Source organism: Microcaecilia unicolor, chromosome 1 (assembly GCF_901765095.1).
Source record: "Microcaecilia unicolor chromosome 1, aMicUni1.1, whole genome shotgun sequence".
NCBI classification, from domain to species: domain Eukaryota; kingdom Metazoa; phylum Chordata; class Amphibia; order Gymnophiona; family Siphonopidae; genus Microcaecilia; species Microcaecilia unicolor.
The window spans coordinates 519,081,288-519,099,975 of NC_044031.1; the positions used below are offsets into that span (position 1 = coordinate 519,081,288).

An 18,688-nucleotide genomic window follows, 5' to 3' on the forward strand; every position below is an offset into this window, starting at 1 on the left:
AATATAACCAGCTAGCAGTGAATACCAATGTGGACATACATAATTCCTCCACATATATTCAGAACTGTCTTGCAATATCTGCTTGTTATACTATTATCATGTTTTATCATTATCATGTTGCCCAAGATCCTTCTGTAACACTAAATGTCTATTTCCTAATATACTGCCACTATTCATGATGTATTGTAAGCCACATTGAGCCTGCAAAGAGGTGGGAAAATGTGGGATACAAATGCAATAAATAATAAAATAATAATAATAATTTGAAGACCAAGGAGAGAGAAGGAGGCTGTCTGGTCAAAAGAACATCAAGGATTAAATGGATTAGAAAAAAAAAAGTTTGCCTTTTTGTGGATGACACCAAGATTTGCAACAGCATGAACACCCTGGAAGGAATCGGTAACAAAAGAAGTGATCTACAAAAATTGGAAGAATGGTCTAAAGTCTAGCAATTAATAAAATTTAATGTAAAGAAGTGCAGAGTGATGAACTTGGGGTGTAAAAATCCATACGAGCTATATGTAGTAAGGGCCAAAAACCTGATATGCATGGACCAGTAGAGGGACCTTGGGGTGAGAGTATCTCAAGGCGGTAGAACACTGTGAGAAGGTGGAGGCTGTAGACAGAAAGATGACATACTGCACAGAGAAAATTGTAATGCCCTGTAGAAGTCATTGGTGAGGCCTTTCTTGGAGTATTGTGTTGAGTTTTGAAGGTTCTACCTAGCTAAGGACATAAAAAAAGCCTTGAAGTAGTCCACAGAAAAGTGACAGAAATGGTATGGGGTTTGTTTCAAAAGATGCATGAAAAGAGACTTGATGCCACAAATATGTAGACCCTAGAGTAAAGGAGAGATAGGGCAGATATGATACAGGCTTTTTAAATTAATGAAAAGTATTAATATATAAACATTTTCTATAGATGGGGAAGCAGTAGAAATAGCGGGCATAAATTGAGGTTACAGAGGGGTTGACACAGGAGTAACACAAGGAAGAATTTTTTCACGGAGAGGGTAGTGGATGTCTACAATGCCCTCCCTGGGGAGGTGGTAGAAACAAAAACAGTGACAGAATTAAAAAATGCATGGGATAAACACAAAATTCCTATATGGAAAGAGGATGGAATCAAAATAAAACTTAGCAGTGCTTAAATAGCAACACCAATAGTTGGAAAGTAAGACCAGTGCTGGGCAGACTTCAGACTTCTATGGTCTATGATCTGAACATAGCAAGGACAGAACAAGAATAAGTATGTGTATTTAATATCACATTTAGTGGCTAGGGCCACCTTGTTGGCCATCATTTACTATGAGGCCGTTTTACCAAAATACAATAACTGGTTAAGTGCCACTGAATATTAGCAGATTGCCCTGAATAAATGATTTAACTAGTCAATAGCCATTTCTGATTGGCTAAAACACTTTGAATATTGACCCAACGATGTTTTTCTTTCTTTCTTCCTTCTTTTAACTGTCTCTTCCTTATTTACAACCTTTACTGTAAACTTCTCTGCTGCACTCTGTGAAGGGTGATATAGAAAGTCTGGAAATAAATGTAACCCCCCTGGGGAGAACTGGTAATGGAGTGGAGTCTGGGTGAGTTCCCATAGAGGATTACTGAGTCATATCTGGCTCCTGGCCAGGGACTGGGATGACTAATGGGAGTGGTTATTGGCTGGGAGGAGATATGTAGTGGATGTGCCAGGGTACAGTTCTGGTACTGTAATGGGTGAGGAGAAAACTGATACTGTAATGACTGATAGTGTAATGTAATGGGGGGGGGGGGGGGTGAAGAAAAATGAATAAAATAAATAAAGTAATTTAAATAAATAAATAAATGAAAGACCCACTCAGTATTTAATTACATCTGTTCCTAACTCAGGAACGCCAGGGTCGCTTTACTTCCGCCAGGGTCGCTTTACTCATACTACCCCTCTCCTCAAGTCGCTTTACTGGCTCCCTATCCGTTTTCACATCCTGTTCAAACTTCTTCTACTAACCTATAAATGTGCTCACTCTTCTGCTCCCCAGTATCTCTCCACACTCGTCCTTCCCTACACCCCTTTCTGTGCACTCCGCTCCATGGATAAATCCTTCTTATCTGTTCCCTTCTCCACTACTGCCAACTCCAGACTTTGCGCCTTCTGTCTCGCTGCACCCTACGCCTGGAATAAACTTCCTGAGCCCCTACGTCTTGCCCCTTCCTTGGCCACCTTTAAATCTAGACTGAAAGCCCACCTCTTTAACATTGCTTTTGACTCGTAACCACCTGACTCCACCTACCCTCCTCCTTCCTGTACACAATAATTGATTTGATTTGCTTACTTTATTTATTTTTTGTCTATTAGATTGTAAGCTCTTTGAGCAGGGACTGTCTTTCTTCTATGTTTGTGCAGCGCTGTGTATGCCTTGTAGCGCTATAGAAATGCTAAATAGTAGTAGTAGTAGTAGTAGGTTTTACTGGTCTAACATTGTATGATGTATTTTTTTTTCTGTTAATATATTTTGAACATGTTCATGCTTTCCTAATTGTTATGTAAGCCACACTGAACCTGAGTTCTACTTGGGCTAATGCGAGATATAAGTGTCATGAATACATACATACTGTAAATACATAAAATAAATGTCTGCCATTTTGTGCACAAGGTCTTTGGTTACCCTAACCCCTACCAAGACCCGTGGAGTGAGGGGGTATCCTACCTGGCACAATATGCAGGGGCTGCCATGAATGAGTAATCTCTGCTGAAAGAACAGAGAGGTTGGAGCAAGAGGGCTTCATGGGAGGAAAAGAGAATACCACCCTTTTCGAGTGGAACAGGGATAGACGTGTTCTGACCTGGAGGTGGGTGAAGGGAACCAAACCTTTATGGAAGAAGGACGGAGAAGGAGATCCAGTCCTGAATACAGTCTAGCAGCTGGGGAAAAGAGAGGCAAGAGAGAAGACAAGTTGTAGCTCCAGATTATCCTGTCAGGTGGGAAGGGTATAGAGGGTAAATTGCTGAATGGATTTTGAGTATGAGGGATTACCATGCCTCAAGATTGCTCCTGAAAAAAATGAGAGTAAACGACTATTTCAATTTTACCTGTTGCTGAATGTTCCTGTTGATTTTGCTATTAGTAAAGTTATTAAAAGCAACCAGTGGAGTCAGAGTGGTTTTCCTGCACTGTGTTAAAGCTGAAAAAAGTAGTGACAAAACCCCTCAGCTTACTGGATATAGCCTGGCCCTGACCTGCACCCAGTCCAGTAGAGACGTTGACTGACCTGAAGAGCTTAGCCAGCATCCAGTGGCGTACCAAGGTGGGGGCAGTCCGCCCCGGGTGCACGCCACTGGGGGGGGTGCCGCGCGCCTGTTGGCAGAGTCAGCGTGTTCCCTCCCTGCTGCTCCCTCTGCGCGGAACAGGTTACTTCCTGTTCCGGGGCAGAGGGAGCAGCAGGGAACGAGCGTACTTGGAGCCGACAGGCGCGCGGCACCCCCCCCCCCAGCAGGTAAAAATGCACCCGGGGGTGGTGTAATTTCGCTGGGGGGGGCGCTGCACCTGGGGGGGGGGGGCGCATCAGCGATTCACCCCGGGTGTCAGCCAACCTAGGAGCGCCACTGCCAGCATCCAGTACTGTCTAGAGGGTTCAAGGGTTACATAAACAAAATATATAAAAAGGAAAATTTCCAAAAATCATAATGCAGTTCAAGATTGGAATCCTTGGAATTTAATCATCCATCGAGTACTGATCTAAACTACCTTCTCATAACATGAAAATGTTATAAATATACCATTTTCTTAATTCTAAAAATAGTGTTCTATAAAAATAACCATTCAAAATTGGCAATATTAAGATTCATAATGTCAGATGCCGATACCCATTACTGTATCTTTGATTTGCTGAAAAAATTGATCCTGTAATCAAAAATAGTTTCTGCTAAGAGCAATAGATGCAAGTTCCATTAGAAATTGTGAGTACTCTGAAATCTCTAATATTAGCAAGGGCTTCTATCTGAGGTACATTGATATGCAGAGACTCTACATCAAAGGTGACTGCAATGAGATCTATGGGGTCTCTAACAGATTCATTGAGTTTAAATTAATAATGCAATATGAGTCTCTATCATATGATTTCATCATCATAATGAGGTCTTAGCAAAACATCCATAAAGATGAACAAAGACTCCAGAGCTGATCCCCTCAATTCTGAAGAAATTGGAGGTAAATGTCAGAATTTGCATTTTTTTTCTTATAAAAAAAACAAGGTTGATATTTAGCTATGGTGATCAGATTTTCTTAAACACCAGCCAAAGTGGCAGAAAAGAATCCTCACATTCAATGCTGGTATCTAGATAATGGCCAATGCTGAATATCCATAAGCAGTGGTAAGTGCAGCAATTCTCCAAATAGTGTTAACATTCAATGCTGCTATCTTGATAGCCATGCAGATAACTTAGTACAGCATTTTACAAAGGTGTGCTAGTGTTTTTAGCGTATGCTAATGATTAGTGTCCGCTAAATGCTAGAGACACCCATAGTAATATATGGGCATCTCTAGTGTTTCGCATACGCATATTTAACACATGCGTTAAAAACTCTATGGCACCTTTGTAAAAGGACTCTTGAGTTATTTAGATCGTTACCCTATCACCATTTTCTGGATACTTAATGACTCCACCTCAAACTTTTTATCAAGGACTTCCCAGGCACTTTTCTAGCACTAGTCTAGCTAACTCCATGAAAAACTCAATAGAAATACGTAGTGACATCACTCTTTGATCTAATGTGGATTGAATTATTTCCAAAGCGCCTTGTTGGAGAATTAACGTGTATAATGATGTAGCATCCATTGTCACAAACAACATGGGCCCTGATGTATCTAAGGACTCAATTTGTCTCAAAAAATCAGTAATGTCATGAATAAATGATTTAACTTGATGTGCTATAGGCTTAAGGAAATAGTCCAAAAATGTTGAAAGTGACTCTAAAACAGTTTCTAAGTGCCACTATTGGACAAACCGGAGGAGTTCACTGATCTTTGTGAACTTTCAGTAAAAAAAACTATTTTTCCTGCCATTATTTGAGCAGATAAAGGGTCACCTTGACATATTCCATAGCTTGAGAAGTACACTGCCTTGAGTGAATTCCTTCAAAAAGGTGGTAAATAAATCCTAATAATAAATGAATAAATAAATGTTTGCTTTTTTTCTTTTTTTCTAGCAATACATCTGAGATGTTTTAAAGATAATTCTTTTCAAAAGCAGATTGCATTGACTCTACTTTTCTTTTGTTTGCAGTTATCCAGTATCTGTCGTGCTGCAGTGCATGCTGGAGTATTACGCAACCAGCAAGGAGGTTATATTGATGTCATGCCAGTAGACAAAAAGAAACAGTACATTGGCTCATTTCAAAATGGAATCTTTTCAGAAAGGTACTGCCTATGTTTATTTCAGGTTAATATTCAAAATAATGTATGTGGTTAGTTTCAGAGTTAACCATGCACATTGTTTTTAATTTGTAATCCATACATTTTAGCCTGCTATCTCAATATCCATTTAGATGGAAGCATTCTGAATATGGGGCCAAAAGGTAGCCAATTAACACTTTATAAGTTTAAGTAATATCTGCAGAAATAAGAATTCTAACTTAAATGGATAACTTATTCATTTACGTTTAGGACCATGTATTCAGTGATCCAAATGTTCTATTTAAAATCCACGTGGAGGGACATAATCGAACGTCGCCGGTGAAATAGAGCGCCAGCGATCTATTTTGGCGGCGGCGCTACAGCTGGCCGTAACCGTATTATCAAAAAAGATGGCCGGCCATCTTTTTTTTTGATAATACGGTTTAGCCCGGCCAAATGCCTGAGTTTGCCGGGTTTGAGATGGCCGTTTTTGTTTTTCAGCGATAATGGAAAAAAATGCCGGCGATCTCCAACCCGGCGACATCCAAGGCATTTGGTCATGGAAGGAGCCAGCATTTGTAGTGCACTGGTCCCCCTGACATGCTAGGACACCAACCAGGCACCCTAGGGGGCACTTCTAAAAATTTTAAACAAATATACAAATACCTCCCAGGTGCATAGCTCCCTTCCCCTGGGTGCTGAGTCCCCCAAATCTCCTCCAAAACCCACTACCCACAACTCTACACTACTACCATAGTCCATATGGGTGAAGGGGGGCACCTACATGCGGGTACAGTAGGTTTTGGGGGGGGGGAGTTTGGAGGGCTCAACACTTACTACCACAAGTGTAACAGGTAGGGAGGGAATGGGCGTGGGTCCACCTGCCTGAAGTCCACTACAACCAACTTAAACTGTTCCAGGGACCTGCATACTGCTGTCAGGGAGCTGGGTATGACATTTGAGGCTGGCATACAGGCTGGCAAACAAGGTTTTTATTTTTATTGTTTTAGTGTGGGAGGGGGTTGGTGACCACTGGGGGAGTACGGGGAGGTCATCCCCCATTCCCTCCGGTGGTCATCTGGTCAGTTCAGGCACCTTTCTGAGGTTGAGGCTTGGTCGTAAAAATAAAAGGACCAAGTAAAAGCGGTGAAATACTGATTAACGCTGCTTTTTTTCCCATTATCCGCAAAAGCCGGCCATCTGGTAGCCACACCCATGCCTGCCCATGTCCCGCCTTCGCTTCGCTGCCGACAAGCCCCCTTGAACTTTCACCGGCTCGGCGACGGGAAAGTGGCGATGGTGTCAAAAAAGCAGCTTTCAATTATACCGATTTTGCTGCTTTTGCAAGATCGACGGCCATCTCCCGATTTATGTCGGAAGATCGCCGGCGATCACTATTGAAAATAAGCCTGATAGATAACCAGATACGTCATCTGTTTATCTCTAAGTAGGGACCGTGCTGCTTAACATCAACCCCACTGTTTGCAGATCCGTTTGAATTCCTGTACATTTTCAATGTCACTGAAATTCATTTGCTCCTTGGAAGGACAGATGAATAAGCCAGCATTGCTGATTTTAAAAGTAATACAACTGAACTCATATCATAGTTTGCCTGGAACTTCAGTTGTATCAGAACTGCCTGCTTTCCTTAAGTTTATGGACCGTGACCCTAACTAGCTGCTAAGAAATTAGAGCAGCTCTTTTATCGCTGTAAAGCAAGATAATACAGTGTTGGATAAGGACATTGTACTTTCATTTAGAGTTTCTAGGACTGCTAGCTAAATTCATTTTAAGAAGCCAATTTATTAAATAGCAATTAACGTTTGCTTACAGGTATCACAAGTGCTGTTTTAACAATGATGTGATGCCTTAGGGTTAAAGAGCAATTCTATAATCTAGAAACCCACGTTTACATGCATATATGTGCAAATGTCTAGAATACTAGCAATTAAAACACATATGTGCTCATATATCCATGCAAATTGCTAACAGGGTGTCTAAGCATTATTCTTCAAATACACACTTTGCAACTAGAGACGGTATAGTAAAACTAATAAACTATAAACAATTCTATAATTTATATGTATATATGGTGATTAAGTGTAGGTGCCCTCATTATAGAATTGCTTTATATGAGGGTAAATATTCTGTAAATATGCCCATATCTTACATAGCACAAATATTACAGGTGGGCATGTTCTATTCCAAGGGGGAATTGTACTTCAGTAGAGAGAGCCCCAGAGGCTCTGTCTTGAGGCTCTATCTTTGTTTCGGTATGAGTAGTGAGGGAAACCCAGTGATAAAATAAATTTTCAGAGAGATAACGATGAGGAGTGCAGAAGCCCACTATAACATAGTAATGTGAAGCAGCATTTTAGAAAGGATGCCCAACTCAGATTGTCACAATGGCTGTCCAACTCACATGTATTTTAGAACAGGCTATAAACTGGAAACATTCAGCATGAACATCCATTTTACAAACTGAAATTTTAAATTATGAAAGGAGAAAACAAAGACCATCGACATCTGTGTGGAGCATAGCAGGGTGCATCTTATAACATGTCCACATAAATGCCCATAAAGAGCGGAAGGGTAGCCTAATGGTTAGAGCAATGGATTGAGAATCAGAGGACCAGGTCCAAATCCTCCTTCAGCTGTTTTTTTTTTATTTTATTTTTTTTAATTGTAAGCCCTACCGGAACATAAAAATGCCTACTGTACCTAAATGTATACTTCAATAGACTCCAGGCTTGCAGGTGTCATATATTCAGGAACAATAGGAATTTTTCTGTCCATGGAGGGCTACAATTTAATAAAAAAAATGCAAGAAAGAGCTGAAGTGTGGGATTTAAACCTGAGACCCTTGTTTCCTATTCTACTGCACTAACCCTTAGGCTACTTCTTAGACCTACATATTGCTCTGTAAAGTATGTCTACAGTACCCAAAGCTGTCATAGAGCCTGATATCCCTTGCTGGTTTAACATTCAGGAGATAGGAAGGAAAACAGCAACCAATGGGAAATTAAGGAGGTGTCATGCCTAAGTCCCTCCAGTGGACAGCTGTTCAATCAGAGCACTTTTCTATAACTTGGAAGCAATAAGAATCATGTTTAAACAACAACGTCTGTCTTTTTAGACATGGATATCCCTTCCCCTTCTGTAATCGGAGTTGGATGACCATATTTTGGGCCATCCCTATTCCCACCCTAAACATGCTCAGATCACACCCCTTGCCATATGGACACACTGCTGTGTTTGACATCCACATCTTGCCTTTGTAAAATTGGAATCTGAATGAACATGTAATATGGACAACTAAATGCCAGCTTTCAGATATCCAGAATGAGAACAGAGCTTCTAAGTTTACCACCATAATAACATAGTAGATGATGGAAGATAAAGACTTGTGCAGTCCATTCAGTCTGCCCAACAAAATAAACTCATAGCATATTGTATGATGTAATGTTACATATATATACTTGATCTTGATCTGTCCTTGCCATTTTTGGGTTGCAGACTGTAGAAGTCTGCCTGACACTGGCCTTATTTCCCAACTACTGCAGCTGCTGTTGAAGCCCCACTCTGGTCCATCAAGATCTATCAAGCTATGATTGGCTTACAAACTGTAGAAATCTGTCTGACATTGGGGGACCCTTTTACTAAGCTGCGTAGGTGCCTACATGTGCCCAACACGTGTCAATTTGGAGTTACTGCCCGGCTACCGTATGAGCCTTGCGGTAATTTCATTTTTGATGCGCATCCGCTATGTGAGCCAGAAAAAATATTTTATTTTCTTGCGCATGGTGAAAATCAGGCAGTAACTCCGACTTGACGCGCATAGGTGATTACCGCATGGTTAACACGAGAGACTTTACCGCTACGTCAATGGCTGGTGGTAAGGTGGTCTCAGATCCAAAATGGCCGTGCACCAATTTTTATTTTGCCGAACATCCATTTTCAGCAAAAATATAAAATATGCCTCTCTTACAGGCACACTGAAAAATGGAACTGCATGCACCCAAAACACGTGCCTACACTAGCACAGACCATTTTTCAGCACACCTTAGTAAAAGGACCCCTGGGTTTATTTCCTAAGTACCTGAGTTGTCATCTAAGCACTGCAGTGTTTATGTTTATCCCAAACATTTTTTTTTAATTTTGTTACCATTTTCATCTCCACCAAATCCCACTGGAGGACACCCTCTTCCCTGTAAAAAGTACTACCTGATGTTATTCCTAAGTCAACTCCCATGGAACCTCAATTCATGCACTGAAAAATGGCCTGCACTAGTGTAGGCATGATTCATTTTTCAGCACGCCTGTAAAAAATGCCTTTTTAAAAATTTTTTGCTGAAAATGGACATGCGGCAAAATTAAAATTGGCGCGTGTCCATTTCAGGTCTGAGACCTTACCACCAGCCATTGACTTAGCGGTAAGGTCTCACGCGTTATCTCTGTGGTATTGACCTATGCACATAGAAAGCCACTTGACGCGTGTCTGCTATGCACGTCAGAAAATAAAAAATATATTTTGTACACACGTCAAAAATGAAATTTCCGCAACAGCGGCATGGTATCCAGGCAGTAACTCCAAATTGGCATGCGTTGGGAGTGCATAGGTGCCTATCACGTGGCTTAGTAAAAGGGTCCCTAAATATTTTTGAATTAACTTGCATGGATCTTAGCACTATCTACAGGAACTCTTAGTGGTAAGGCATTGTAATGGTCTTTAGTACCTAAGCATTGGGTAACATGCTTCATCAATAACATCTATTAGTACTTATGCTGGTATGAGTGCTCACAGATAAGTGCATAAACACATATGTATTTGTTTATGCTAGTGTTCTATTTTAAAAAAAATGTACCTAGATTTTTTATTAGCATAGACACATATATGTAGTCTCAAAATTATAGAATTATACCACTTAAAATTCAGAGATAGGGCCCAGATAGGGCACTTTTCTGAATAGTGGCTGCTGCAGTATGAATACTGCATTTGATTATCAGGCTGGATGAGTTTAATGTAGAAATACAGAAACACAGAAAACGAATGGAGTAAAAACCTTGGCCTATCCAGTTTGCCCATTCGTGCTTCTACTATCTCCTCCTCTCCCTTAGAAATCCTATGTACTTCTCCCAAGCTCTCTTGAATCCAAATACAGTTTTGTCTTCACCACATCCACCAGGGCCATTCCATGCATTCACTACTGTTTCCATGAAGAAGTATTTGCGCAGGTTATTCCTGAGTATGTCCTCTTTCTTCTTCATTCTCTGCCCTCTCATTCCAGAGCTTCCTTTCAATTGAAAGAAACTCTCATCCTGTGCATTTATGCCATCATATCTCTCCTCATTCACCTTTCTTCTAAAGTATACATACTGAGATCTTTAAGTCTGCTCTCATATGCAGACACCAACATTAATATATCTTTTTAAAGGTGCGGTCTCCAGAATTGTACATGGGGGTCTCACCAGAGAAGCAACATCACCTCGTTTTTCCTGATGGCCATTCCTCTCCCTATGCACCAAACTGTTCTTTTAGCTTTCACTGTCACCTTTTCTACCTATTTGGCCACCTTAAGGTGATTACATACGATTACTCCCAAGTCCCACAGAAGAACTTCACTCCATGAACTTCACTACTCCCAATGGTTATTTTTCTGGCCTTCATCATCTTATATTGACATTAGTCCTCTGCTACAGTTTTACATGCCTATTTAACCTGCATTGACAACATTTTAAAAGGATTGTTATTATTTCTCAAATTTATGTACAAATCTACAAGCAGAAAATTTCTCATTTGTAAAAGCAAACAACTACATTGGCAAGCTCAAGTCAAGTTCAGTGGTTTAACCATAAAACCATGCCACTTTCCAAACATAATAATATTTAGAAGGCAAATATGGGAAGGGATGGAAAATTACAAGTTTCAGTTACGCTCCAAAAGGAAAAAGTAATGTATACCAAATTTGTATTTGCAAGAAAATATATGTAGAAAAATTAAAATGGGTGATGTAGGATGTTTGTAGAGACCAAGAAGGTTGTTGCAAAGGAATTTGCCAGAGTAACTAATCAGTTATCTGGATAAATTTCCCTGACTGAAAATTGCCCTCCCTTCATTGGCTAATAATATTATGTGTACCATTTCAAAATGCATTTATTTTAACTATGTTTACATGGGCTGGTGGTGTAGGGAGAAGGGAAGAGAAGCAGTAAACTACATACAGAGTTTTAATTCATAGGTACCTTTTTGTCCATGACAAAATCCATAGAGACCCTTTTTCAAGGTTGTGGCAAAAGTGGCCTTAGCACCCCTTATGTGGGTTTTTCCTGCATACTAAAGCCATTTCTATTGTAGCTGGAAAATGTCCAATTTTCCAATTTAATGACCATTTTAGCGCACACCCATGGTATGTCATTATAAGCTGTGTTAAGCATGTGTAAGTGCTTACTGCAGCTTAGTTAAAGGACCCCATAGGGAGCTTCCTTTAAGAAATAGCTTTCAGATTTACTGTAACGTGGTAACATAGTAGATGACGGCAGAGAAAGACCTGCACGGTCCATCCAGTCTGCCCAACAAGATAACTCATATGTGCTACTTTTTGTGTATACCTGCCCTTGATTTGTATCTGCCATTTTCAGGGCACAGACCGTAGAAGTCTGCTCAGCACTAGCCCCGCCTCCCAACCACCAGCCCCGCCTCCCACAACCGGCTCTGCCACCCAATCTTGGCTAAGCTTCTGAGGATCCATTCCTTCTGAACATGATTCCTATATGTTTATCCCACACATGTTTGAATTCCATTACCGTTTTCATCTCTACCCTCCCGCGGGAGGGCATTCCAAGTATCCACCACTCTCTCTGTGAAAAAAAATACTTCCTGACATTTTTCTTGAGTCTGCCCCCCTTCAATCTCATTTCATGTCCTCTTGTTCTACCGGCTTCCCATTTATGGAAAAGGTTCGTTTGTGGATTAATACCTTTCAAATATTTGAACGTCTGTATCATATCACCCCTGTTTCTCCTTTTCTCCAGGGTATACATGTTCAGGTCCGCAAGTCTCTCCTCATACGTCTTGTAACGCAAATCCCATACCATTTTCGTAGCTTTTCTTTGCACTGCTTCTATTCTTTTTACATCCTTAGCAGGATACGGCCTCCAAAACTGAACACAATACTCCAGGTGGGGCCTCACCAATGACTTGTACAGGGGCATCAACACCTCCTTTCTTCTGCTGGCCACACCGCTCTCTCTACAGCCTAGCAACCTTCTAGCTATGGCCACCGCCTTGTCGCACTGTTTCATCGCCTTCAGATCCTCAGATACTATCACCCCAAGATCCCTCTCCCCGTCTGTACATATCAGACTCTCCCCACCTAACACATGTGTCTCCTGTGGATTTCTACTCCCTAAGTGCATCACTTTGCATTTCTTCGCATTGAATTTAATTGCCAAACCTTAGACCATTCTTCTAGCTTCTGCAGATCCTTTTTCATGTTTTCAACTCCCTCCCGGGTGTCCACTCTGTTACAATCTTAGTATTGTCTGGAAAAAGGCAAACTTTACCTTCTAACCCTTTGGCAATGTCACTCACAAATATATTGAACAGAATCAGCCCCAGCACCGATCCCTGAGGCACTCCACTACTCACCTTTCCCTCAACTGAGCGAATTCCATTAACCACCACCCTCTGGAGTCTGTCCGTCAACCAGTTCCTAATCCAGTTCACCACATCAGGTCCTATCTTTAGCCTTTCCAGTTTATTTAAGAGCCTCCTGTGGGGAACCATGTCAAAAGCTTTATTGAAATCTAAGTAGATTACGTCTATAGCACGTCCTTGATTCAGTTCTCCGGTCACCCAGTCAAAGAATTCATTGAGATTCGTTTGACACGAATGTTGTCTCAGGTCTTGAAACTTATTGGCTTCCAGGAAATTCACTAACCTTTCCTTCAGCATCACTTCCTCTACTTTTCCAATAACCAAAGTGAGGCTTACCGGCCTGTAGTTTCCAGCTTCTTCCCTATCACCACTTTTGTGAAGAGGGACCACCTCCGTCGTTCTCCAATCCCATGGAACCTCTCCCGTCTCCAAGGATTTATTAAACAAATCTTTAAGAGGACCCGCCAGAACCTCTCTGAGCTCCCTCAATATCCTGGGGTGTAAGCCTGCAAGTTTCCTGGGAGATTTGAAATTTGTCCCCTAAGTAAGCATTCAGGGAAATAAGCAATGTACAGCTATACAATATTTTCCAAAGGAAAACATTGTCAAATTTCTGCATCGACACATATCAGTAGATTGCTCCTGCAGAAACCGCTAGCACCAATGAAAGGCACAGGAGGAGGAGGAGGCTTTCAGAAGGACAGGGCAGTGGCGTAGGAAGGGGGGGGGGCGGTGGGGTGGTCCACCCTGGGTGCACGACGCTGGGGGGGGTGTCGGCTCTGCTGGTTCCCTGCTCCCTCTGCCTCGGAACAGGTTACTTCCTGTTCCGGGGCAGAGAGAGCAAGGAACCAGCGGAGCCGACGCAGCTCCCAGCGACATGCATTTGGGGGCGGATCAGCCCTCTCGCCCGCCCCTCGCTTCCTAATTGAAGTAAGAATGCGCTCCGGGGGGGAGAGGAGTGCCGTGCTGCACCCAGGGGGGGGGGGGTGCGCAGCGGCGACCAGCCCCGGGTGTCAGCCGCCCTCGCTACGGCACTGGGACAGGGGCATGTGGGGGGGGGGCTTCCGATCAGGGAGGGGGGACTTTCAGGAAGTCTTAATAATAGGGGTGGCCTTCAGGTTGGGAAGGACAATTGAGGGCTTCACTTGGGAGGGGGGGGGGGGAGGCTTGATTTGTGGGAGCCCTAGAAGAGCATATCGCTTGAGGGGCATTCTAGCTACTACTTTCAGTTAAAGATGTCAGCACCTTTACGAGATGGCCCACCAGCATCAGGTCATGTCTTGGCAGCCTGATGCTACAGGGTTGGATGAATAGCACTACTCACAAACAGTTTTATTCATTTCCTATGAGAGTCAGCTATTGAGATACCGCAGGTTGGTGACTCCCGTGGTAAATCAAGGTGCAGTAGAAACCTCCTAGGCCTTTTAGAAATGTTTAACATGTTTGTATTTTATTATTTTTATAATATGCACTTTAGCCTGCCTATCTATCTATCTATCTATCTATCTATCTATCTATCTATCTATCTATCTATCTATCTATCTATCTATCTATCTATCTATCTATCTATCTATCTATCTATCTATCTATCTATCAGTAACAAGAGGGGAACCAAGGCACTATGAAAGGAAAAACTCAAATCTCCAACCCATACCTAAAAAAAATGGTGAATCATACAAAATATCTAAATCAGGGAGTAGATGTTAACACAAAGACAACAGAGGTGGCAACGCCCTTGGATTCCAAGAATGAAATCAAATGAGCTGGTTTCTAAAACATATTCTTATGGGATTCCAATTTTACCACACATTTACAGGGAACATTTAACAAAAAATGACCTGTAGGCTATGTCTTTGCTTATAATATCTGGGTTTTTTTAATTGCAAACATGAGATCTTGTAAGAGAAACACAGTTCTGCTCTATGTATGTGGTGCTATGCCTGCAGTTTTTAAGCTGCTGACAGTCATGGGCAGAAGTAAGCATTTTGAATATTCGGGGCCAGCTGCCGACCCAGAAGTTATGCGGATGACAGATAATATTCATTACCGGCTTCTCTATAAGTAAGTGGGCAGAGATAGGACAGCCTTTTGTGCAGTTCTATTTGTCTGGTTAGGTTTCTGGGAACCAGCACTGACTATGTCTAATGCCCACATAATTGCCAGCTTCTCCCCAACTATGTCCACAGACTGCCCCAGCACTAATTGAGCAGTTCCACAGTAGTCAAAGCTAATAGTCAGTGGCATTTCCCAATTAAGTGCTGCTGAATATTGCCAGATAGAATGCTGAGTGCAATTTAGCCAGGTAGGAGCCTTTCCTGTCTTGTTAAATGATTTGAATATCACACCAGTCCATTTTAATAGCACAATATTCTAAAGTAACCCCTGCAACCCATGTTAAAGATCCCCCAAAAATGTGGCCACTTACTATGGGCTGCAAGGGGGTTAGTGTGGGAGCTCACTCCATAAGTCCCATCCTCATCTCAAGTACCACCTCCAGTCTCCTCTCTTCAAACAAAAACTCTCACTCTCTGTCACCCTAACAACGATCAGATCACTGAGCCCAGACACTCATCTCCCTCTCTCTGCACTGGCACATAGACACACACACAACAAAAATAAAGCTTGACAATATAGTGGGCCTGCTGTTTTCCCCAGCCTCTCATAGTCTCAGTGAAATCCCTCATGTTTGCATGTTGATTGGCATAAAGCACAAGGTCAATTGACAGTATTTTGTATGGGACACCTTGGCAGCAAGAGTGAAATCAGACTTTATTGGAGTCTAGAGGGTGAACCTCAAGAGAAGCCTAGCAATCATATTTCCACTATTGCAAGGGGCTGGACCTGGTGCTTGATCGTAAGAGATGGCAAGTGGCTCTTAGAGACACAAACTTTATTTCAAGAAAGAATTTTACTTTAGCAGAGATAGACCCAGAGGTTCTATCTTTGTGTGAGCTGGGGTAGTAGGGGACACCTAGAGATAAGTTCAGTTTTCAGAGGAATAATGATGGGGGGGGGGGGGGGGGGGGGTTAGAGGTTCAGTCTTTATTCCAGGTAGTAAGTAGGATGGTCTGAGACTGCTGCATATTAAAATTATTTTTCTATCAAGGGATACTCAACTATACCTTAACAATTACTGTTTTTCCTGGTTAGAAGGGCTGCGTTATGATTCATAGGTACAAATTTTAAATCCAGCATTAATACATAAAGAAGTCAACAGGAATGTTTCATGGTAATCTTAATACATATGGACGGTCATGGGCTAGTAAATGGTTAAAAATCATCGCTGAAAAAATTGGTGCTCAATGCTGTTCTATAATGGACAATGAAAGATGAACACCCATTATAGAATAGTGTTGAGTGCTGATTGTGGTGCCCAAATTTTGGACCTAGGACTTGCGTCTGCTGAAACCAGTTGTAATTCCCGGTACCCAATTTGAGTGCATATCCTTGGTGTTATATATCACTGCATACAAACTTAAGGAAGGCCCCTGATCTGTCCATGCGCCTCCCATGGCCACATCCCCTTTTGAGTTGTGTAATAGGATTTAGGTGCACAGTGTTATAGAACAGCGCACAGCAAGATGTGCCAATTAATACCATTTAGCACTCAATTATTGGCAGGTTTGGACGCCATATATAGAATCTGGGGGATACTGTAAATAAATTAGATAAGTAATAATAATAATTGGTGTTAAACAATTGACAGTACCTAGTCATTGATTAACATGCTTCATCACTAACATCTTTTTTTTTTTTTTGTTACATTTGTACCCTGTGCTTTCCCACTCATGGCAGGCTCAATGTGGCTTACATATACAAAGAGCTGCCTGTGCCTGAAGTGGGAATTGAACTCAGTTCCCCTGTACCAGAATCCAACACCCTAACCACTAGGCCACTCCTCCACTTTTAGTACTTATGCTCATAAATTCAACATTTGCTGTTCTGCACACTGTTTGATTGGAATTCTTCATGGTGTTTTGGTTTAAAAAAAAATTCTGAAAAAATAAAAGTTATTTGGATCAGTCATTTTGACTGAGGTGAGAATAAAATAGGAGAAGAGTAGAACTGGATACACCAGGAAGGTGTTTCATACATATTGACTGAATTATATTAGTATGTAAGTTCAGGTTTGAACTAGGAGATCTGTCTTATTTTTTTATATTTCCATTTGTTTTTTAGTTTACAGAATCCACCAGGAAGTAAAGCATTCAGAGTATTTTCTGTCATCTGAGTTCACCAAACCTGCTTGAAACAATGAAGAAAGAGCAACAAACAAAAACATGAAACCAGTGCACTTGGTGGGAAGAAGTCAACAAAATTAATGTAGCCCAATTCATAAATTGGGGATGATGATTTTATAATAGTGGAGATGCATAGAGTGCACATACTTTTCCCTGTGTGGGTACCTCCAAATTCTCAAAACAAAAGTTACTTTATATACATATATTTATACCAGGGCTTTGGCATGCACACATTTACACCTGAATTCTATAAAAGTTGCTAAAAGTGGTGCATGCATTTGTGTGTGCAATTTAATTGAATGAGCTAATTAATGGTGATAATTGACTTGTCAATGAGCAATTATTGGCACTAATTAGATTTAATTGAAATATATAGATGCACTAATTCTACATGCAAGCTCGAAAAGGGAGGGTCATGGGTGGAACGGGGTGTTCCTAAAAATTACACATGTAGTTATAAAATAAGGGAGCTATGCGCCTAATTCAGGCACATACATTTGCACCATGTTTCAGGTGGTACAAATGGCTGTGCCTAACTTTAGGCACAATTCACAGGCGTAAATGCTATTCTATATACTGCACCAAACTTTAAAAATGGGTTTTATAGAATAGCGCTTTTTTTGACACAACTTTTTTTTGGCACCACATATAGAATTCACCCCTTAGGGGGTAATTCTATAACAGTATACCTATATGTATGTGCCCAGAGGGCACCTGATTAGAGCATATTCTATAAAGGAAAGTAGGGACCTCTTTTCCTTTATAGAATGCTAGCATAACTGGATAGGTAGACATGTATGTGCTTAAGTGTGAACATTTCTGACAGCCAAAGGGCTGGTGTAAGTGGTCATGCCTCAGTGCTAGAGATACAAGTATAATGTAGGGTTCTATAAGTTATCCCCATCTTCTTATAGTGCAATTTAAGTTGCACACACAAATCCAGTCATATTCTGGATTTGTATGCACAATTTAATTAGTTAACAAGCCAATCAGCACGGATAACTGCCAATTAACAAGCAATCATTGACACTAATTGGCATTAATTAGAATTTAAACACACAACTATCTAAGCATATTCTGTAATACTAGTAAAAAAGGCCCATTTCTGACAGAAATGAAACGGGCGCTAGCAAGGTTTTCCTCGGAGTGTGTATGTTTGAGAGAGAGTGTGTGTGAGAGATGGAGTGTGTGTGTCAGAGAGAGAATGAGAGAAAGACAGAGTGTGTGTGTGTTTGTGTGAGAGAGAGAGTGTGTGAGAGACAGAGTGTGTGTGTGTGTGTGTGAGACTGTGTATGTGTGACAGAGAGATAGAGTGTGTCAGAGAGATTGTATGTGAGAGACAGTGAGTGTGTACCCCCCCTCTCACAGGTCCCCCCTCCCCACCCCCACCTCTCTGGTCTCAGGAC

At 41.4% G+C, this 18,688-nt stretch overlaps 1 protein-coding gene across 1 annotated transcript in view; it reads left to right on the plus strand.

Annotated features, from left to right (window-relative positions):
- CRISPLD1 (cysteine rich secretory protein LCCL domain containing 1) overlaps positions 1 to 17,507 on the plus strand; it is an 88,520-nt gene extending 71,013 nt beyond the window's left edge. Inside the window, exons 13-14 of the mRNA XM_030190176.1 lie at positions 5,275 to 5,408; positions 17,221 to 17,507. Of these exons, the coding sequence (XP_030046036.1) occupies positions 5,275 to 5,408; positions 17,221 to 17,272 (186 nt within the window). The 3' untranslated portion in view covers positions 17,273 to 17,507. The remainder of the gene's footprint in view (positions 1 to 5,274; positions 5,409 to 17,220) is intronic.
- Positions 17,508 to 18,688: the final 1,181 nt, after the last annotated feature.